Source organism: Dermacentor albipictus, chromosome 8 (genome assembly GCF_038994185.2).
Source record: "Dermacentor albipictus isolate Rhodes 1998 colony chromosome 8, USDA_Dalb.pri_finalv2, whole genome shotgun sequence".
Taxonomy (NCBI): domain Eukaryota; kingdom Metazoa; phylum Arthropoda; class Arachnida; order Ixodida; family Ixodidae; genus Dermacentor; species Dermacentor albipictus.
The window spans coordinates 62,725,205-62,748,669 of NC_091828.1; the positions used below are offsets into that span (position 1 = coordinate 62,725,205).

At 45.5% G+C, this 23,465-nt stretch overlaps 1 protein-coding gene across 2 annotated transcripts in view; it reads left to right on the forward strand.

Moving 5' to 3' along the window:
• Positions 1–17,646, forward strand: part of LOC135921780 (uncharacterized) — a 132,395-nt gene extending 114,749 nt beyond the window's left edge. Inside the window, exons 12-15 of one of the 2 annotated variants that reach the window (XM_070523491.1) lie at positions 1,281–1,431; positions 4,121–4,315; positions 6,591–6,728; positions 17,353–17,646. In XM_070523491.1, the coding sequence (XP_070379592.1) occupies positions 1,281–1,431; positions 4,121–4,315; positions 6,591–6,728; positions 17,353–17,559 (691 nt within the window). In that variant the 3' untranslated portion in view covers positions 17,560–17,646. The remainder of the gene's footprint in view (positions 1–1,280; positions 1,432–4,120; positions 4,316–6,590; positions 6,729–17,352) is intronic. The other variant, XM_070523492.1, reaches the window with a different exon arrangement.
• The last annotated feature ends 5,819 nt before the right edge of the window (positions 17,647–23,465 follow it).

A 23,465-nucleotide genomic window follows, 5' to 3' on the forward strand; every position in this document is an offset into this window, starting at 1 on the left:
CCTTCGTTGCACACTTTATACATTTTGCTTGCGCTGGTATGCAAGCAGCGAATTAGAATCTGATGAATTGTCTTAGATATGAACACAAGGAACGTAACACATTTTTTTTTCCGTGACCTCCTTCTGCGTCAAAATGAAACCCTTCCCATCATTTTTATCATAACGATTATAAAACATGGTTGCGTTTTTAGCACTTAACACTCCGTACACCTTTAAAAAGCCTTGTAAGAACGCAGCGCCAGAATGGATTACGGCCAAGATAGTTGTAGTACGAATAGGAACAACCTTTGTACAATATAATGAATCGCTTTTTCAGTGCAAAGGTAAATACCAAGACTTCAAGCTTCCCGATGCTCGGTTCTTGCTAAAATATTTCAGGAAAATCTCGTATTATGGTCGCGATTTCTTCTATAAGGTGGGGTACCTTACACGCCGACCTTCTCAGAAAAAAAAAGGACAGGTGGCGTTCGGCTATGCCACTCTGCGGGGGTTACGGTAAAAAAATGGCAGCTATGGCACTTCTGGCATCTTCTGTATATGAAGCATGGCTTTCGAGAGTGGATTCCGGTATCCGTGGGGCGAAGGGGGGGGTAATGTGCAATTGAGACTATATTGAGGTAACTTCTCTCCACCTTGCGGGTTTCCGCAGAAATACTACGTCAAATGGAGAACATAAGAACTCTACGAAAAACCAACTTGGCAATTTTACTGCGAAACCAGGCAAGTAATGTGGCGATGTTGTATTTGGAACTATGGTAATAAAAAAATGCAATGTGGCGAAATTCGGGCGAGATGACGGTAGCCCTAAGCGAAAATTCTATTTTTTACTCATTTCCAGAAATAAAAATAACGCAGCCCTCTGTCGCTCTGCAGCCTGCCTCGTTTTTAGATATTTTATCTGTAGACGAAAAACAGCCGCTTCTTATCATGGGAATATATGTGAATCTGATCAATCTAGAATATGCTCTTCAGTGAAAAACATTTTGGGCTAGAGCTACTTCTACAGTTTGTGAGAAAACACGTGGTCTTTAGAGTGACTTAGACACATCCTATTAGTTCAATGTATTTCTTTCCTGAACAACAGGGTTCAACCCCAAGCATTCTTGGCTAGGGTCCTTTTGATTTGAGAGTTTTTTACAAGAAAATATCATCATTATAGGGGCATGCATGCGTGGAATTTGTGAACTTTACGCCCGAACGCCTTTACATTTAATTGCCTTGCTAGAGCCACCTGTCCATGCTCTGATCACCTCACGAGACCAGTCTCTTGACATTTTCAGGTCTGTTTTTATGCCAGACGCCATTGTTGTGCTTGGACACACCTCGTTTCAAGAAAACAAAATTCCATCTTTGCGCTGCGTCCTGCTTCCACCTAACATTCACAAGATTCCTCCAGGTGTGCGTGAAAAAATTACGCATGCGCACACTTTCGTGAGTACATCTTTTGCATGCATATCATCAAAGTTATGGAAATTTAGGCTATCACCCTCTCTCGGCGTCAGACTACAGGCACGGTGCGAACATAACAGTGTTTTGGGCTACATGTCTTGAGTTAAAAACCTGTGAAAACGATTGACTGAAGTACAGCCGTAAACAAGCTGGTCCTCAATGCTGGCTTAACTAAACCACAGCAACCTATGTGCTGAAAGGGAAGTAGGCACCATGCGCGACCTAACTGACAATATTGTGATGTTTGTACTCTCGACCACCTTTCTTTTGGTTCATCGGGCCTGTCACGCGCAAGTGTTGCCTGTACAAAACAACACACAATATCGACATAGACTATAAATCATCATGCAATAATTTGTGAAAGTATTAAATACAAAAGAAAAATCACTCACTACAGAAAAGCGTGTAGTCGAGATCGACACAACAATGCATAACCACAGTAATGCTGCGCCCACTGTTGTCAACAAGTCCCATAAATTCTATTTCACATTTCAAGTTCTCGGCTGCATCTCTAATGAACACAATTTCCTATAAACGATGCTTACTGCTTCTTCTGGATGGCACCCTACTCTGCATAGCACTTCCTGCAGCTATTGTGTTGAGCCTACATTCAGTATCAAGAGACTGCTCTTCCGGTACCACTCTCGGATTTGGATTACTTCCCACTTCTACGTCGGCAGAACCATCTCGTCCTCACAATATTGCTGCAGATAAACCTTAGACGAGTAAAATCACTGACTAAAAAAAAAGAACTCAGTGCCCGTCCACTCAGTGAAGAAGGATGGCCAGCGAAGCTGTGTTTGTGGGCCCCTAATAGCGAAATGCACCTCCGCCGCGGGTCGGGCCGGCATTGCACTATCTTCGGGATCGGCCCATGTATGGGGAGTGCTTAAGGCCGGCTTCAGCACCGCCGCTGGTTGGGCCGGTATTGCACAGTCTTCGAGATTGGCCCACGTATGGGGAGTGCTTAACGCCTGCTTCACCACCGCTGCGGTTCAGCCTGGCATTGCATTATCTCTTGGATCGCCCCATGTATGTGGAGTTTTTTTCTTACCACGACAACGACACGAAAATTTCCTTGGATAGCAGAGGTGTACAGCTTTACAATGAAAGTTGACCTAGGTATATTGATCCACTTGGTATTTGTATGACTTCCCTATATTGTCCGAAAATATGAGATTACATCAATTCGCGCGTAATGCTTTTTCAGCGAAGTGGTAATTCCTAGCATAATTCAGTCATGTCAGGGTGGATGGTACCAACGTGACGAACCACACTTGCAGTAAAGTTGATTTTTAAGTCACTGCTTTCCCAAATAAGCTTCACTAAATCTTGCAAATCAAAAGAGCATTTTGGTAGCAGAGCCAAAAAATTAGTTTTTGTCCATAGATTCGTCATTTATCTGCACCGTGTCAAGGCAGATAAATTTCTCGAGTGCATGATCGTTACCTAAAGCAGCTATGGTGATTTCTATAAATAACCAAATAGTAATTCTCACGGTATGGCCACCTGGCACAATACTGATTGTTAAACCTATTGTATATTTAACCTATTTAATATTTACAATAAATTTTCTCCCACATTATCTTCCAAAAATATGCCACTTAGGTTTTCATCCGGTGTTTAAAAAACTATCATGGATATTTATTTAGGCAAATTATTAGCAAAGTGTCACACAGAAGCATGCATATAGACAACAGTGCGATATTCGGCTTTCTGAGCTTTGTAGCTGCGTTCTGAGGCTCGGGATGTTCAAGCTTGGAGGACGTCTTGTCTTTGGTGCACGCATCAAGGAATGGTTCTGTGGCCGTACACTCCTTTGTCAAGGGATCCTATGACCAGTATATTTCGCACCTTGAGGAGCTGCAATCAAGAGTGAGCGAGCAAAGAATACCTCTCAATGTCAAGTCTTCAGCGACATTTCTTGCTCGATGGTTCCATATAAATTCCAGCCTCCATCTTTATATGAACTTCGTTCTTGTTTAGAGTTGATGAGATTCCTGTATATGCGTGCTTAGGTGATAATGAATAGACAAAGTAGTGAGCCATGAAGGCCAAAATGCATTACGGACATAATTATCCATATATTTATCAGCCTTCTATTGCTTTAGCTTTCCTCTTTGCTTGCGCATACTCGGTGACTGAACTTGGTGCAATGGTTGGTTTCAAGCCCGGTTTCCCGAGCACAGCAAGCCGATGCCCACCACAATGCACACCACGATGTCCACGATGGACCACTGGCTACCCAGTGACCGCGGAAGGCGGGAAAGTAATTAGATATAAACATACATAGATACAGAAAGCACACTAACATATATATATGGCAACGTGAAAGTGATTTAGGTTGTACAATAAACAATTTTTTAAGGGAATAGCTTAGCATATCCTCATAAATGTGGCTGTTTCCCAAAACCTTCTTTTACTCTTTCCCTGAAACCTGTCACTACCCTATCCTTATTTATACGCACTATCCACACTAGTTCTGTTTAGTTTGCTAAATACTGTTACGTCGTGTATGCTCTCCAACCTTATTCCTACATAATGCAACTAGCCCTCGTCTATGCGTCTTTTCTACAATTTAAACTGGACCTAGACATATATTAAAAATGCTATACAACACCGACAGGTAGAGCTGTCGCCGTAATATACCAGACTCCCTTTTTTCCTGCAGGTCGAAGCAGGTCTGCTCGCGCAGTGTCTTCGGAAGCAGCAGAACATTCAGGTTCCCATTGGCGTGTCATTCACAATGAAGGGCCGCTGGTACCAACCAAAAATTGATGACTACGAAAACGCTGACATCGGCGAGTACGACCTATTCAAAGACTGCGTCGTCAGTGACGAAGATCAAGATGCAATTCCAGCCGCGGTAAGTAAGACGCCCTCCTGAGGTGGCTAATTGCTGTGTCAGACGCCTCACGAAAAATTAGAAATGTGCATCACACAGCATAGAGACACGCTCAAGGACAAGTGTTCACCCCTAGGTGAAATACAGCAAGAACCGTTAGGACTTCGCGAGGGACTCCAGTCAAATAAGTGAATTTTATCAGCGCTACGTTTCGGCGCCGATTCAGTTCCTTCTTCTGGTGGGTATTCTGAGAGCGTAGCGTGGTGCAGCTTTTAAGAGATCCTTCGAAAAAATGAAGGGAGAACGCGGAAAGTGGGGAAACACTTGACCACGAATTCTTTTCCGGTCAAGTGCTTCCCGGTCAAGTGATGGGCGGAGAGGATGCGATGCCTGCGGTGGTGCTGATGGACTGGGATGACCGATGCTGGGGGCGCTCGACGATCGGGAATTTTTTTCTCTGCATTGGGAACTTGAAAACCTGAAGAGCCACTTCAATTCCGTCAACCCGGATGTACTGATCACGCATGAGGGCGAAGAGAACAGATTGCTCCGATTCCTGGTTGTACAAGTTATAAAAATTGAAGGGACTCTTAAATTTGCAGTCCAGTGGTAACCAAACCACACGTGTCGTTTCACTTCGAACCTAATCATGTGTGAAAGCCCAAGCCATTTGTTCTAAATTTTTTATTCACAAGAGCCGAGACTCATTGCTCATTGGAATGAGATCAAAAGAAAGAAAGGAGAATGGCTCTCAAGGACTTTAAAAGAAATGGCTACACAAACACTTACGAAAAACCACCAGACAACAACTACAAGAAAGGGACTACAGGACCTTCAACCGTAGACTTCGCCACTAGCCCAGAAATGAGTGTCCATCCGATACGTCAAAAGTGCCAGCGAAGCTCTGAGACGAATATTGAGAACAAAAAAAGTCCTCAATGTCGCACACAAATCTATAAAAACTTTGAATATCGTTCTCCTTCAAACAAAAGACCGTCCACCGGAAGAAAAAGCGCAAGGCGTCGTCTATAATATCAGTTTTGCCGACTGTCCGGTGACATACATATGGGAAACAAAAAATTTGAAAGAAAGAAAGAATTAGGTAACATGGCAATGACGTCAGAACATTCAACCAAATAATCAGCGCCGTCGCCGAACATCCTGAAGATGCAGACCAAACAGTTGCTTCACAAGAAACCCAAATTTTTCAAACAGAGGCGAACTCGACAAAAAGGCTGCTACTGGTGTCATGACGCTTTGATAACAGGGCGGGTAATATAAACCGCCTGAAGCGCAACCTACCTTCTGTGTATATCCATAGTTTAGGCGACTCGAGGAAGGAAAGGATACCCAGCCACGTAAGCCCCGCTATCGGTCACTAGCACCAAAACGATGGCGCTCCCCCCTCACACGCCCCACTTCAAAGGCATTCCCGAGGGTCAAGCGCCCCCAGCATCGGTAATCCGAGCCCATCAGCACCGCCGCAGACATCGCATCCTTCGCTCCTTCTCGTCTATTAAGAAAGGATTCCCGGTCAAGTGTTCCCCACTTTCCTCGCTCCGCATTGAATTTTTCGAAGGACCTTTTAAAAGCTGCATGCCGTTACCCCCGAAGAATACCCCCTCAAGTAAAAGCTGAATGGACTTCGAAACTTCAGGATAATAAAATTCACTTATTTGGTTGAAGTCACTCTCAAAGCCCCAATAAATTTTCTCAACCAGCAAGGTAATTCTATCAAAATGTTTAGCTTCAATCATGAAAGGTGCTCTAGATTACAGCAGCATTGTTCTATAAGAGCGCAAATGTCATGCTAAACCCAGTGGGCATCAGCAATAACTTGATTACGTCTCACAAACGTACATATAGTTCTCTATAGGTCGTATTGGGCGCCTCGGTATTTAAGCTTCAAATGATTGTTCTGCTGAATTGCTTTAAGGACGAGATAAAATAACCACTTACTTATTTCCACGAAGAATCATTCGCAGCGACAGCCTTCAACTCTTGTACGATGTTAATTATGATGTCCTTCAATAACTAAAATCCTAAGTATTCGTTGGCGCTGCGCCATTGGTGATATCTTTTTTTTTGTCTCGCATTCGATTGGCCAAACATATCGCAGCGGGACCGCAAATTGTATATGGTAGCGACATTGAGATTGCGTCGACGGCGATTGTCCCGACTCGATATCTCTGTCAGATTTCACCGTCGTCATATCGCTGCGCGTAACTTGTTGGACCTTCTGAATGACCCCACTATTACGCGTAGCCAATGCAATTTTATCTCTTTGTCTGGGCAGGTCTGCAATCGGACGAATACGAACTACACGAAAAACTTGGGTTTAGATAGCAACGCTCTCACGATGAGAACATATGACAAAGGTGCCATAGAGAAACATACGGAAATGTTTGACAATCAAGCGACGTACCTCAAGAAGGTGAGTGACGCGTCTTGACGAGTTTTTTGTGTTTTGTTACCGAGACCACATCGCGATATTGAGTAATATTATTACGAACCTTGGGAAAATAAAGAAAAAAAATAAAATACGCAGGTACCGCGTTTAGTGGCTATCGGTTTAAACGCCAGAACATCTGCTCGTCCTACGCTATGCCACAACGTACGGAATTTCTTTCATCCCGTACTACGCTTTCGCTGTTTCAAAAGGAGGTAGGAATGAAAGAAAAAAAAAACAAGACAAAAGAAAGGAAATGAAGGAACGACTTAACATGAGGGCCCTTTGCGTGGACGCTTCAGACAGTTTGTGAAGGCGTCGCATAGTTATCAACAGCGGCAATGTCCACTGAGTTATACATTGCGCCTTCACAACATGCCGTAGTACAAGCCAATGTGTCATGCGAAAACAAACAGCGCCTTATTATCGGCTCGAGCTCACGTCCGTATTGGCGACTGTCAAAGGGTTGGGTCTTGTAAGAGTTTCTGCTCGTCCAGCATGTATAGCCTGGTCAAAACTGCAAATCCTTGCTGGCTGTGACAAGGGCAAAAATAAGGCGGGCAGTTGTTTCACCACATTTGCAAAATCCCCAAATATGGGCTATCGGCCATCCCAATGAAACAGGAGTACATATCATAGTATGCCGCATAACTTCTAAAAAATATGCCACGAGTGAAATGTGGTTTAAGCTGTCACGCTCTCATTCCTCCGCTTCTCTAAATAAATGTGCCCTGGGTCGCAAAGAGCTACATCGCGCGAGAGAACTACGGGTGTGATCATAGATATTTTGAAGGAAATAAATTTTAGGGTATAAGCTCTGGCGCTTCTTTCTTTCATTTGCAGTAGCAAGAATGTGTAGTTCATAAGCTTGCCTTTCGTTTTGAAGTTTTTGCTTTGAGAAGGTGGTATGACCTTATTTCTTGCGCTTTATCTTTTGAACTTCCCAGTCATTTTTATTTTCTAAAAGAAAGTCAGTAGCACTCGCACCTCTGCACATCCATTGCAAATGCAATTTTTTCATTTAGAATGCTATATTTGTTTTAAATGCTATTTTGTATACACGCATAGCTGTTGTATACCAAAATAATGAAGTTTAACGAAATGCGAGTATCATGCATCTCTCTCATGGTGGATAAACCGCCACATTAGCAGCTCTAGAAAACACGTTTTTATATCCACTGTCAATTGCTCCTTGTATCTTTTTTTTTGTCATCACTGATGTGTATTAGGTACATGCGTGTTAGTGTTGTGTTTTTGTGTTCTTATTTGTGCATCGGTGTCAATCGATAAATATATCTTGTCTTCCTTTCTCCCGACTCTGAACCCTTTACTGTGTTCGCTTCAGTACGGTATGACCAACCGGCGTGTATACCCCGTCGACGACTTCGGGTCAACGTTGAATGGGTGACACGCCGTGACAGTGTCCGTAACAAGCGTTTAATGCGTCTAATTCCGGTAACATCGCAATCTCCAGTATAAAAAATGGCGGACCAATAGAACAACGCGCGTTTTTCATGAACAATTTGCAGGTTTGCGGTAAGCAATGGCAGGCCGCTAATTATCAGGTCATGGCCTGTTCAAAATTACGTGCCTTGAACAGAAACTGCGCTTTCTTCAGAGCATTCGATCATCTTTGGTGTGTTGGATGAGAATGATATTGGACAACATGGAAGATCCCACTTAGCATTATTCTTCTGCTCTCCTTCTTCTGCTCTTCGTTGTGCCACCAAGCTGCCAAACGGGGCAGTTTGGTGGCACAACGCACTGCCCCGTTTCAAAATGGACACTCATAGCATCCCTCCATCCATCGGAAACTCAAAAGAGTCGTTCCACTGCAATTAATGTCCCATACATAACTTGTTTCGATGAAGACATTACGTTGTGCCGCGATGTTGATTCCGTGGCAACGCTTTACCCTCGAGAGTCATCCTGAGACGTATACTAGCAGCCACAATTCTAATAGCATCCATATCTATAATATATAGCTATTCAAATACGAATACAGTACGAGAGCAGCCGGCAGGGTATCTCAACCAGAGCAGCTCAGGTAATCTCGAGATTGCGCCTCCCGGACGACAGGCGATGTGGCCGCAGCGCCGGGCATTCCACTTCACTACAATCGCCGCCTCCCCCCCCCTCCTCAAGGAAAAGGAGCCATCCTGGCGACTCTTGGTGAACATAGAATCATGGGTCGTAATACGGCTGCAGGCTTGCAGGTGGATGGTTTCACGACCACGACTGCGTAGGTCCGTAGGTGGCGTCACAGGCTCGACAACAGAGTTCCCAGGCTATGTCTGTGCTACAACGTGGTAGGGTCGTTGATATTTGGAGACAAGCTTGGATGAGAGCCCAGCAGGAACGGCAGGCACCCGACGCCGCACAAGGGAATCCGGAAGAAAGTGACAATATGGGTGATCATCGTCACATCGAGGCTTTTGTTGCCGTTATACCACGGCTTTAAAGGAACGGGTAATCTGACGGCATTCTTCTGCGAGGTGGGCAGCTTCAGACATGGGCGTGCATTCGGATGAATCGGGTGCGTACGGAAGAATGGTGTTTAGAGTAGTCGAAGGTTCAGGCCATACAAGAGGAAGAATGGGGAGAATTTGTGGTCGCTTGTGGTGCAGTGTTGTAGGCGAACGTAATGAATGGCAACAGAGGTCCCAATGAGTGTGATCAGAGGAGACGTATTTGGAGAGCATGTCGCCAAGGGTGCGGTTAAATTTTTCCGTCAGACCATTAGTTTGAGGGCGGTAGGCGGACGTGGTGCAATAAACGATGCGACATTCAGCAAGGAGCGCAGTTACGACTTCGGAGACGAAGACACGTCCTCGATCACTTAAAAGTTCATGAAGTGCGCAGTGACGGAGAATCAAGTTTTTCAGGAGGAAGGGTGCCACATAACGAGCGGCGACAGCAGGCAGAGCTGCTGTTTCTGCGTATCGCGTCGAATGGTCCGTGGCTACCACTATCCAGAAGTTTCCGAAAGCCGTGCTCGGAAGGGGTTCATACAGGTCAATGCCAATGCGATCGAAGGGCCTGGCAGAACGCGGTATTGGCTGGAGTGGACCAGGAACATGCTGAGCAGGAACCTTGCGGCAATGGCACTGAGGACACCACCGAATGCACACAAAGGTGTACATGCCGCGCCAAGAAAAGCTGGAGCGAAGCCAGGTTTGCGTCTTGAAGACACTTGCACATGAACACTGCGGGTCAGTATGAAAGGCAGAACATATTTCACCACGAATATGTCGAGGTACGACCAGCAACCACTTACGGACGTCAGAGACGTATTTCCGGCGATAGAGAAGTCCATCCCGAATTTCGAAGTGAGATGCTTGACAGCGCAAAGCTCGAGAAAGTGAAGGAACAGTGGACGGGTTTGAAGGGAAACGGATAAGAGCACTAATCCAGGCATTCTTACGTTGCTCCGAAGCCATGTCGTAGCCTGCCGGCAACGATAGGACGTGGTCAACGGCAGAGAGGCAGGCATCGCTTTCAGTTGACACGGGCGAACGGGAAAGCACGTCGGTATCGGTGCGGTGGCGGCCAGACCTGTACACAACGCGCACGTTGAAATCGTGCAATCGCATAGCCAAGCAAGCTAAGCGACCTGAGGGGTCCTTCAACGTGGACACCCAACAATGTGCATCGTGGTCTGTAATTACGTCGAAAGGGGACGGCCATAGAGGTAGGGTCGAAATTTACCAAGTGCCCAGATTATGGCAAACATTCCTTCTCCTTGACGGAAAAATTTTTCACGGTTTTGGTGAGAGTGCGGCTTGCGTATGCACGACGTACTCTTCGAATCCAGATTTGCGCTGGGCGAGCACAGCGCCGAGTCCAATACCGCTGGCATCGGTGTGTACTTCGGTGGGAGCTGTCGGGTCCAAGTGACGCAGTATAGGCGGTGAGGTCTGTAGACGACGCAACTCTTGGAAGGCATCGTCACAAGCGGACGACCAGGCGTAATCGTTCCAGTCGCACCGTAGAGCTGATTCAAGGGAGCGGTGATGGACGAGAAATTCCGAATGAAACGGCGAAAATAAGAACACAGTCCAAGCAAGGTGTGAAATTCTCTTACGGTGGAAGGTTTGGCAAAATCAGCAACTCCACGGAGCTTGGCGGCGGCAGGAAGAATACCGTGTTTAGATACTGTATGGCCAGGATGGTTGAGCTGATTTGCGCCAAAGTGGCATTCCTTCAGGTTGAACTGAAGGCCGGCGGCAGTTAGGCACTGCACCACTTCCTGCAGGCTTCAGAGATGGGTGGCAAAATCGGGCGAAAAAATAACCACATTATTTAAATAGCACAGGCGCGTTTTCCACTTGAGACCACCCAAAAGGTTCTCCATCATACGCTCAAATGTTGCGGGGGCGTTGCAAAGCACGAAAGGCATGACACGAAATTCATAGATGCCATCTGGTCTTACAAAGGCCGTTTTAGGTTGGTCTTCGGCAGCCATGGGGATTTGCCTATAGCCGCTGTGTATGTCGATAGACGAGAATTCCGAGACTTGGAGACTGTCAAGGGCGTCATCAATTCTTGGAAGAGATAAAACATCTTTACGAGTTATTTTGTTAAGACGACAGTAATCGACACAGAATCGAATAGATCGATGCTTCTTCTTAACAAGAACAACGGAAGGTGCCCAGGAGCTATCCGAAGGCTGAATGACGCCGCGATTGAGCATGTCAGCTACTTGGATGTTGATAACACGGCGCTCTGTCGCGGATGCACGATATGGTCTTTGTAGCAGTGGTGCACTGGTACCCGTGCCTATGCGAAGAAAAACAGTTGACGTGAGGCCCAAGGGAACATGCTGGCAGTCGAAAGATGAACGGAACTTGTCGAGAAGGCGTAGAAGCTCGGCGTGTTGAGAAACAGTCAACGTGTCGGCGATGGCACTATGTAAATCATCGGGTGAAGTCGTCTCCTGCGCGGGGTTACAGGTCACTCCGGCGCCCTCATGAGTTGCGATGAAATCAGTTGGCATGTCAATGATGGCAGCAGGGTCGACCCACTTGGCACGGCTAACGCATCCCCCAGGAAGCAGTGAGAGGACAGGACGGTTGGTGACGGTTGGCGACGAGGAGTCTGCTAACACTGGCATGAACATCCAAAAGAGCGAAAGGCAGCGGGGAACGTTTGCAACCAGCAAAAATTGCAGATTGCATAAAAATTGCGCTGGCATCAGCAACAATGTTGCACGACACTGTGGCAAGGACAGATGAGTGCGGTGAACACAGAGTCAATGATTTGACGATGTAGAGGAGGCCGTTGATCTCAACGCGAGCAGTACACGCGGCTGCAGGCGTGAGGTGGTCTGCGCTTGCAGTACAGAGTGTCGCGTTTCACAGTGGCGTCGTAATTTGTCTCAGCGAACGGCAAAGTTTGGCTCTAATAACTGAAACTGCGGCACCAGTATCAACGAGAGCGAGTGCAGCGACGCCGTCCACATATACATGAATAACATTAGTCGGAGAAGGGAGAGGCCTTGGCCTGTTCGTGGGTAGCGCAATTCTTGTCTCTGGAACTGCGACGATTAAAATCCCCATTCCGGCGTAGAAGGTCGACCACGCATCGGCGAAAGCGAGCGGCGTCGAGGCAATCGCGAACGGCGCTCCACAAGAGGGCGGTAGTCCGAGTAGGAAGAGACCTGGCCAGGGTTCGGAGACGCGGAGGATTACAGGTATGGGGAACCGTATGGTTTGGTGTCGAAGTTACGGTGGTAGGTTGTAGCGCGGTGACGACAAAATCGTGCAACGTGGCCAGCTAGACCACACGCAAAAGATATTGGCCGGTTCTCAGTAGTGCGCCATTGTCCACTGCTGTACCGCGGCTGAACGAAGTGAGCAAATGGACGCCGTGGCACGACCGATGGGGATGGCGCAAAGGTTGGAGGTGGTGGCCGAGCGAGAGCCTCGGCATAACTGAGAGATGTAGTCACCTCGGGAAAGCAGCTGGAGTCGGCACCGACGGAGTCTCGCGGGCAGAAGGGAGAGCAGCACAAACTTGCTCGTGGATGACCTGGCGAAGGTTGGCCGGCAAATGCGAAGATGGTGGCGGGGCTGAGGACAGCGGCGAAAGCTGAGAAGTGACCTCAGAACGGACAAACTCTTTTATCTGGCAAAGCAGGGAGTCCATCTCAGGAGCCGCGGCCATACTCGCGAGGGTTTCCTCGGACGCAGGGGGGCGCCGCGTGAGAAGACGCTGTCTGCGGAGATCGTCGAAACTCTGGCAAAGCTCAATGACCTGAGAAACAGTGCATGGGTTTTTGGACAGCAGCATATGAAAGGCATCGTCGGAAATGCCCTTCCTGATGTTGCGTACCTTGTCTGCCGCCGCCATCGTCGGGTTGACACGCCGGCACAGGTCGAAGATGTCCTCTATGTAGCTGGTGAACGTTTCACTAGTTTGCTGGGTTCGCATTTGTAGGCGTTGTTGAGGTCAATGTTTCTGCACGGCAGGGCGGCCGAAAACTTCTGCGATGCTGGTTTTGAAGCTAGCCCACGTGCGGAGATCGGCTTCGTGGTTTTTGAACCATAGCTTCGCGACGCCCAATAAATAGAAGATCGCGTTGCCGAGCTTGAGGGGATCGTCCCATTTGTGTCGCCGGCGTATTCATACGATTCCAGCCAATCTTCAACGTCTTTCTGATCGGTGCCGCTGAAGATATCAGGGTCCCGCTGACGCTGGGCACCGGCACATATGATGGCTGGAGTAACCGGCGGGGATGTAGGGCTGGGGACGTCAGGCATGAGAGATTGCAGAGTTCGGATGCGTAATTCCAGGTTGGGGGAAAACCGCAGCACTTTCACCAGAATCTAATACGAACACAGTACAATAGAGCAGCCGGCAGCGTGTCTCAACCAGAGCAGCTCAGGCAATCTCGAGTTCGCGCCTCCCGGACGACTGGCGATGTGGCTGCAGCGCCGGTCATTCCTCTTCACAACAGTGTAAACACTCCGCAGTTATGTTTACCTGTTATTTGGCCGAATTTCAAATGCAACGAAGATCATTTGCCAGCACAATGCGTTGGCGGGCTAGTTGGTGCGAATCCATCATAAAATTTGACCAAAGCTGACATAATTTGTCAGCTTTGGTCAAATTTTACAAGGAGCGAAGTAGACTCAGCCAGAGAAAACAATTGTAAGTACGATTTTACAATACACTCGTATGTTTGCATCGCATTTTTCTATGTCTTTTAACTAGCTTGGAGTGGATATAAATACCTGCACCACGATTTTGAGTCGAGCATGCTTACGCTTGTTTTGAAGCAATAGGCGTGCCAGTTTTATGACGTCGACGCACAGCGTCTCGCTGTTCCTCTTTGTAATAGCCACCGTGAGGATGCGGCCATTGTGACGGGACATTTCTTCAGATTGTTCAATCTAAGCAGAAATCACAGGAACACTGTAGCGCTCGGATTTCACAAAACAACGCGCAAACTGTAGACAAAAATGTAGACAAATGTTTACACAACTAAACGTCGCCTCCTTTCTGCTCCGCTTTTTCTCTTGCCGTCACGCTTCCCCCGTTAACGCCTCCACGATGGAGGGCGCGGCTTTTTGTGGGTGTTTGTCGTAGCTCATTTGCTGCCTTATTTCGCCAAGTGCCACCTTATTCTTCAAAACAGCAGAACATACCATCCTGAGGTAAATGGTCTCACAGAGCATTCAATCGAATGGTCGGCAACGTGGTCGCCATATATTATGTCATACCTGACCACAGAGATTGCGAAGCTATTCTTGCATCTCTGTTATTCACCGAAATCACCGTCATTTAGGCAACCATGGGCATTTCTCCTTTCCGATGTACTATCTTTACCGATGCCATGCCATGATCAGCATAGTCTTCAACTGAACTGATCATTTGTAGTTTGCTTAGGTGCCCGTTTATGCTGCAGCACGACCTGCCACGGAGTGCCGAAATTTAGCCTGTAATTTCATCACTGCTGCGTAGCGCCACTGGAAAACGCTCGTTTGCACAAACGATACCAGATTGTAGAAAAGGCTGACAAAGTGACCCCTTTAGGGGAAACGGCAGGAGATGTCTTGATGGAAAAGGATGTTGTCATCAACATAAATGATGGTTTGTTTTGTTTAAACATCTTCAAACAGAATATGTGGAGCGAGCCAACTTTTCATTGAAATGGTGCCTGACGATTGAGGCCGTTCGTAGCAACAGTTACCTCGAACGAAAGCTGCAATGTGTCGTCAAGATTAAATTATTTTATTTGCTATAGTCCCAGCCTTTCTCGTTGGAAATTTGGTAGTTGGAATTTCGTTTTTCGTAGTTGGAAATTTATTATACACTGGTGAGACATGAGGTAAATTTTCACCATTATTCGTAGTGACAGTGAAACACGTGGCAATTGTCCCTCTCTACAGAAGCCAAAATAGGTTCATCCAAATTGCGAATATTTATGCCGTGAAATATCAACCAATATAAGTTGCTAATTGTCATGGTCTACTGGCAGTGCTTATATCTCACGCACATTCATTCAGAGCTATGTAAGACTAGAGCAAATTAATGCCATGAACAGTAAGTGCTCGTAGGACACTGTGATATTATTGTTTAAGATTTTGGAAGATGTCATTCATGAAAAGTTGTCATTTTCTAATAAGCACAAAATGTTTACCAAATCTAAATATGGTTTACAAAAAATTATTCACTTAAACAGGCGCTATATAATTAAAGATAAAATTATTGAAACATGCAAAAGAATAAATTGCGCTGGGTTAGGTGTCGGCCTTTGATTCCATACATTAAGGCAGATTATTAGAAAACTATCTAAGTACAGCATACGCGTTGTTTCTCTTGAGCTTAATTAATATTACTAGCTCAACCGGTGCCAACTAGCGCAAAAAAAAGAAAAATAAACAGACGTGTTAAGCAAGCTTATAAATTGGGTCTTTTATTCTGCCTGCTGTACGTGAATGATACTATTTCAATACCAGCCTCCGCGAACTGGATTATACATGCGTACGACCACCAAGGTATATTTTATATCACAACACTTAGAAACACGTGAATAAAAAAAAACGCAAATGAGTCTATGACGATAGTCTCAACTGCCTAGAACAAAACAAGCTACGTATAAATACTACAAAAACACTATAGCTATTTCACCAAGTATATAAACGCGTAAAGCATGAGAAAAAGACAAGCTTTGAAGTTTGCCATATAGAAGGAGAAGAATACATCAAAAATTTGTCGCTCAGGCTATGTCGTTCAGAAAGGACCTAATACGTGACGTCCACGTTATTAGATAAACGAAGCAACTTGTGTAAGCAGTCGGATGCCTCTGCAGGATTGGTTCTCTTATTCCTCAGTGGCTAAAAAAGTTGTACACTTCGCTCTTATATTCCAGATTCCGTTACGGCATGTCAGTGCGACTTACAAATTAAAAAAGCATTATAATCTTCATTATTGTGAAAAATACCATGTTAGTACCGGTCGCTAGAACACAATTCTGTTTTATAAATATCAAATATTCAAAGCACCCCAGACATAATATTTCAATCTAGCAAACAGGTATATAACAGTAAACTGTACGCACTCAAAGAAACTGGTGCTATCGCGCGACAAGGAGTTAGAAAGAATCCGAAGGAGGAGGACAAACCATGGAAAAGAAACGATACAATCAAGGGCAATGTGATTTTTTCATCAAATGGAGTACAGCCTATATTCTCGCTTTAGTCTATAGACTTTTAAAAATTAGACTAGAAGATTCTTAAGGAAAAACCAATAATTTATCAAAACTGAATAATGTGCAGAACTTATATGGAAATTATTTTTCCCATGCGTAGGAACATGCTGTTTTTTTCATTTTTCTTTGTTATTTTATGAGAAGTGTCTATTATTTAGCTGCTTTTGTAAGGGCGTAATATCAATTTGTTTTAGCTCCTGTTGTCCTATGATGCGTCAAATTTGTTTTGAAACACCCATGTACTTAGATTTAGGTGCACGTTGAAGAAACCTAAGTTGTCAAGATTTCCGGGGTCCCAGACTACGGCGTGCGTCATAACCAGAAAATGGTTTTGGGACGTAAAACCCAAAGACATTTACGTAAAGCCCAAAGACAAGCGTAAGACATTCAAAACACTAAGTTGGGCAAATTGGATACGCCCTTCTGAAACATGGTTTTTACGGCGGAATTATGGACAGAATTCAGCGAGATACACAGTACACAGGTACTGTATGTTTTGCTGTGTCCCGTATATTATTGTGACTTAGGATACTGGTGCAGAAGCCTTCGTCAGTCGCATAAAGCGCGTTTTGCTTCTCTCGCTTTTCTTGCATAACTGTGCAAGAAATATATATATATATATATATATATATATATATATATATATATATATATATATTACTACTAGTACTACCAAATTTAGTCTGCTGCATAATAATTAGACAGAGTTTGTGTTTCTCGAAACACTGTGTGAAAACCGAGAAATAGAGAGCACGGGAGCAGGTGTGAATGCATAGCGCATTCATTTACTGTGTAATTAGAAAGCGTCGCTACAAAACGGATGGTTTAGCATATTTACATTGTGTAAAAATGAATGATTTGCTCACATTTCTGTTTGTGTTCTGCCCAATGCAGTTCTGCTACGCAAAGTCCAACCTGACGGAAGTCCAGTTTTCAATTGCGGCCTATGACGTGAACTTTGATAGCAGCGCCTCCATCTGCCAGCCGGACAAGATCGTCGGAAACTTCACGCGAACTGAGCTGCTATACAACCTCAATAGGTTCAAGAGGAACGGCGAGGACCTATCAAAAGATATTACTTGCATCACAATCATTAATTAGCGTACTTGATACATTTCTATATGAATGCACTTCTTAAGGTAGCATTCAGAGCCACACGAATAAACACATGCCCTTTGTTTTAGGTCATCGCTGAGTGTCCTTCACGGGAGGCGGGGCTATTATTTATGCGGCCATGTTTCTTAAGCTAGGCACTGCTCACCTCTCACCTGGGAGAGAGCACTATCACCAATTTGAGTTTCTGCAAAAATCGTTCGTATTTTCACGGTCGTTTGTCGTATACGAACCGCAATGGGAGTGCTGGCAGAACCATTGCTTCCAAGGAATTGTGGCCCTCTGATACATGCTCTTTTCCTGTGTTTCCGTTTGGAGTAAAGAGTTTCTTCATATCTTTAGAACATATTCTTAGTATGTTGCTCTTTTTCTCAAAAGCGCTAGTCCCATTTCCACAATTTTATTTGTTCTTCAGGTTTTTCTTGGATGTGTTCTTCAGGGCTGCATTACTCTCAATTCGGCTGTTGCTCTGCACGCTTACGTTCATCTGTAAAACTATGCATGTTCCCCACATATACACAAATTTAAGCTTACACTAGGCACGCAAAAGCAGTGTTAGCCAAAATGTTCGTAGCTTGCTGCAGCATGTGTAGTTTTCCGCACGACCACAGGCAGGCTTGGGTCCCTCTGAGTCATAAGAATTCCAGCTGGTTGCGTACGCACGATGATTTCATCATGGGTTCATTGTGAACATTGTCATGTTTCTGTTCCGACGGATAGGTTCATTATGTGACGCTTCTAACCAATGCATATATATATATATATATATATATATATCAATTGCGAAGGTTATAATCGTTTAATCGTTGATCAATCTAGCAGCAGCGAACAGCACGAGCTCTCTCACAATCACCGCACAGGTCATCGTTCGTTGTCGTCATCGTCTTCGAGCTGCCACCGAAGCCATGAGGCGTGTCTGCTTCGTCACATTTGCGCCGGGCGTGAAACTGAATCATCCTGTCCACTCAGACAGCAGACTCGAGGAGAGGGTCGTAATATGGCTTTAGGCGTTTAAGATGTACTGTCTGGCGACTCCGACAATGAGGGAATGGCGATGGGGTGACGAACTCATCGATATACTTGACAGGTGAGGTGGTGTCGATGATACTGTACGGACCGTGCTACTGTTCGAGTAGTTGTAGAAGGAAGTCCAGGTGTACAAGGTGGGTATCTAAAGCCAAACAAGGGAGCCGGCAGGAGAAGGGGGCATGACCTGATGACTGTCACGTCATGTCTTTTTATGTCCGTGATCCTCGCTGCTCAGCGAATGAGCCATGCGGCGGCAATCTTAAGCGCATCGGTCTACTTCTGAAATTGTAGTCACAAAGCGGCGTTATGCCGGTAGGACAGGATATTATGCAGTGGAAGCGAAGGCCCACGTTCATAAAAGAGGAAAAAAGATGAAAAACCAGTGGTCGCTTTGCGTGGTGGTGTTATATACGAACATAACGAATGGGAGTATGGTGTGCGAATTGTTGTGGTCGGTGGAGATGTAGATCCCAAACAGTTCGTCGAGGGTTCGGTTGAACAGCTCAGTGAGACCATTAATTTGCCAGTAGTATGCGGTCGATTTCTGGGGAATAATATTGTACTCGTAAATGCAGGCTTGTATGGCGCCTGAAAAGAAGACACACAATCAGATAAGACAAGATAAGAGCACTGCACATTCGCTGTGCAGGGCTCGAGGAGCACCGGGGCGAATCAAATACGTAGTTACGTATAATGAAGATCGGAACCTCGCGCGCGGTAGCCACGGGAAGGACCTCGGTTTTGCGCTTCATGTAATCGACGTCAACAATTATCCAGCGGTTTCCACATCCGCTGTATGGAAACGGTCCATAGAGGTTGATGCTGACGCGGTCGGACGGTCCTGCAGGAAACAGTAGCCTCTGTAGCGCGGTCGAAATGGTGCTGTGGAGGGGTCTTCCTTTATTGACTGGTGGTGGAAGATCGAATGCGCTACTTAAGAGGAAGCTTTAGCTCGGGTACTCCTATCTAAATACATGCAAAATGAGAATTCGTTTTTCTAAGCAGCCACTGCAAGAAATTTGACGAGATTTGTTGCATTTCAAGGAAAAACTTTACCTCTAGCGACTGTTGGCTTTGAATTTTGGAGTTAGGTTGTAAATTATTTCATAAAACATTGCCGAAAATAGAAAATTTTCAAAAAACAAAACTATGCAGTGTACAATTCTGTAACTCAACACTGAAAAATGATAATACAATTCTCTGAAATGAATCTAATAGTACATCTAAAGCGGACAAAGTTGACATGTTCCGCATGCATATAAAGATTTATTAATAGGGAAATGGAACTTTTGCAGTACGCTTGCAAACGACGTAACAAATTTACGTAAGATGTAAAATGCCATATCGAATTTGTCCGCTTTGAATGATCTAATGGATGCCGTTTACAGAACCGCGTTATCAGTTCTTTATGCACAGCTATGAATCTGTAAACGTCGTGCTGCTATCTTTTCAAACTTTCAAATTTTTAAAAATCTTTTTAACAAGAACACGACCCAAATAGAAATTCCGTGAGCAACAGTCTCTAGAATTTACCTTTCTCTCTCAAATGCGACAAATGTCATTATAATCGGTCACGCGTTTTCTCAGAAAAACGTTTTTGCATTTTTACATGTATTTCATTAGGCCGCGTCGGAGTTGGCCCAAGCTAAATCTTCCTCTTAAGGTACCAGTACATTCCACTCCATTGATATCGTACACGCAGCCTTGCGAAGGTTTTAGGACGCTGGTGTCGGCGCCTTGTGGGCCGGCGTGGAAGTACGCGGACATATGGGAGTGTATATGACCGTGGGGTATATAGTTCCAGCGTCGCAACTATATACCCTATATAAATATATAAATGAGCTGCTTAACGGCGTAGCGTAGGCGTTTGAACGACCAATGGAGCGGCAAGGTAGTCGCGCAGCAGGGCACACGATGGGTTACTGTGTTGCTCGGTAGACATAGCAATGGCGCTATGTAGTGCCTGGACAGAGGTTGTAGAGGGAACGCAGAACTCACATCAGGTCTGGTAGGCCAGCAGGAGAGCGCGTAAATGTCGGAATGCTTTCGACCGGAGTGGTAGAAGACACGAATGTCTTATTCCTGCAGGTGAAGTGCCCAACGACCGAGAAGGCCCGACGGGTCCTTCAAGGAGAGCCAACAAATGTTGAGTAATTATACTGAAAAGACAATCGTAAAAGTAAAGCCGAAACTTGTCCAATGTGCAAGTGATGGCTATGCATTCCTGCTCCTCGACGGCATAATTAAACTTAGCTGTCTTGAGGTACACGGCTCGTATAAGCGACCGTCATTCGTGGCTTCAGTTGGGACAAGACGGCACCAAGGCCTACACCACTGCTGTCGGTGCGAAACTCTGTCGGCGCATTCCTAATGCGTCTTAATGGGTCGTAATGGCGAAGAATCGCCGATGAAGTCCACACGCGTAACCTTTAAAAGCATTCATCCAATGCTAATGACCACGCGGAAATGCCTTTGCTTGTGGTAAGCAGATTCGTCAAAGGTGCGATAATATAGGTAAATACTCGACTAAACGACGGAAAATAGGAACACAGGCAAACGTCGCAGGTTCTTTATAGATGTGGGCTTTGTTATTTCAGTGACTCTGCGAAGCTTCTGTATATTGGGAAGGGTCATCTTTCGAGACAACGTGACCCAAGATAGGGGACTTTGGGGCAGCGAAGCGGCAGTACTTCAGGTTGAGCTGTAGATCAGTTGAAGTGAAACAGGTTATCATTCCATGCAAAGAGACTAGTGGTCTCTGAAAATGCTGTGTGAAAACGACTATGTCATCCATGTAACATAAAACAGTTATCGACTTGTGGCTGCGACGGATGGTATTAATCATGCACTCAGACCTAGCGGACGCATTGGAAAAACCGCACACCGTAACGTTAAACACATACATGCCATCGGGTGTGACGAAAGCTGTCTTTGGGCGGTCAGCCTCAGCCATGGCATCCTGCCAATAGCCAGAATTGAGATATACAAATAAAAAGGCATTTTCCACCTTGGGGAAAATTAGGATCATTGTCGAACCGAGATGTGGGTCTTTTCTTGAAATCCTGTTTAGGCGGTGACTATCGATATAGTATCGAATGTATCCATCCTTTTCACGCACTAGAATGACAGCTGAGAAGCCAAAAACAAAAAAGGGGCTGGCAGATGGAATGGCACACTGTGGTATAAAATTTTTTAAACAGGGTTGAAGTACCTCAGACAGGCTGGCCAACGTTTCAATAGGTGGACCTACCTTCGTCAAAGGCGGCCTCGTCATCCTCGGCGTGTTAGTTTTAAAGGGTTAGTGCAGTGACGTCATGTGCGGGTGTTGTCGCTGGCGGCAGGTTTTAAAGAGAGAGATTACAAGAGGGAACAGGCGCTGTCGTCCAACGTCTGTGAGCCTCATTCTCAAGACGAAGGGACAAGAGCGTGAGAGTGGGCACGCGGGGAGGAAAGAAAAGAAATAGAAGCAGAAAAAAGGGAAAAAAAGGAAAAAAAAGAAAAAAAGGAGGGGGGAGCCAGGGCCGTACCAAGACACAACAAAGGGGGGGGGTGAAAGAAAAAGAAAGAGAAAAATGAAATCTTTAAGAAATACGGGGGCTTGGGAGCGTGTTGGGGATGCGAAGGGTTAGGAGGTATTCACGGGGAGTCGTTGGCGGCATGTTTTTGAGGCATTAGAACGGCCGGTCAAGCAATAGGTCGAGTAATTTTGAAATAGTTAAGGTGGCGACGAGGAGTCTGCAGTGCAATGTGTGGGGTGACTGAAAGGCAGCGGCATGGTCTTTCAAGGGGCACTGCCCCACGCGCTTAACGTAGGTGTCGCTACGGCGGCATCCAGAAGGCGATACTCTGGGTTGAGGCGCCGAAAAAGGCATATTGACTTCGGAATGTGTTGTCGAGGGGGTTTCAAAAAAAAGACTAAAAGTGGGGGGCAGGGGGGGCGAAATCGGTATAGCAAACAGGAGGGTGACGCGTGCAGAAACGGGCGCGGGCAAGTGTACATGGAAGAAGGGGATCGTACACTTGGTATAGACGTAAAATCCTGAAAGAGTACATTAAATTGAGTAGTAGGCAGGAAATTTTTTTTTCTTTTTCCCTCCCCCTTTTTTTCCTCCGAAATGAAAGAGTAGGTGACGTTAAGAATTAAAGTTGGCTGGTGGCCTAATGTGTTTTGTGTTGTGGTTGATGATATGAGAGTTTCAGATTTAAGTTACAGCTTTTAAAGATTCTAAGTTGCCGCGTGCCAAATTAATTCCTGTCAGGTGTAGGCAATTGTTGTATTGTTTGCTACAAACAATACATAGGTGAGACCGGACAACAAATCAATACAAGACTCAATGGTCACCGCGCGGACACAAAACACAATTTACCCAAAGCAGTAGCCAGCCACTTTAATGAACATGGACATATGTTTGACAAAGCAAGACTCTATATACTACAAACAAATTTCCGTTCCCCTCGCGAAAGGAAGTACACGGAATCATACCTCATACACAAGTTTAATTGCCTACACCCGACAGGAATTAATTTGGCACGCGGCAACTTAGAATCTTTAAAAGCTGTAACTTAAATCTGAAACTCTCATATCATCAACCAATACACAAAACACATTAGGCCACCAGCCAACTTTAATTCTTAACCTCACCTACTCTTTCATTTCGGAGGAAAAAAAGGGGGAGGGAAAAAGAAAAAAAATTTCCTGCCTACTACTCAATTTAATGTACTCTTTCAGGATTTTACGTCTATACCAAGTGTACGATCCCCTTCTTCCATGTACACTTGCCCGCGCCCGCTTCTGCACGCGTCACCCTCCTGTTTGCTATACCGATTTCGCCCCCCCTTCCCCCTGCCCCCCTTTTTTAGTCTTT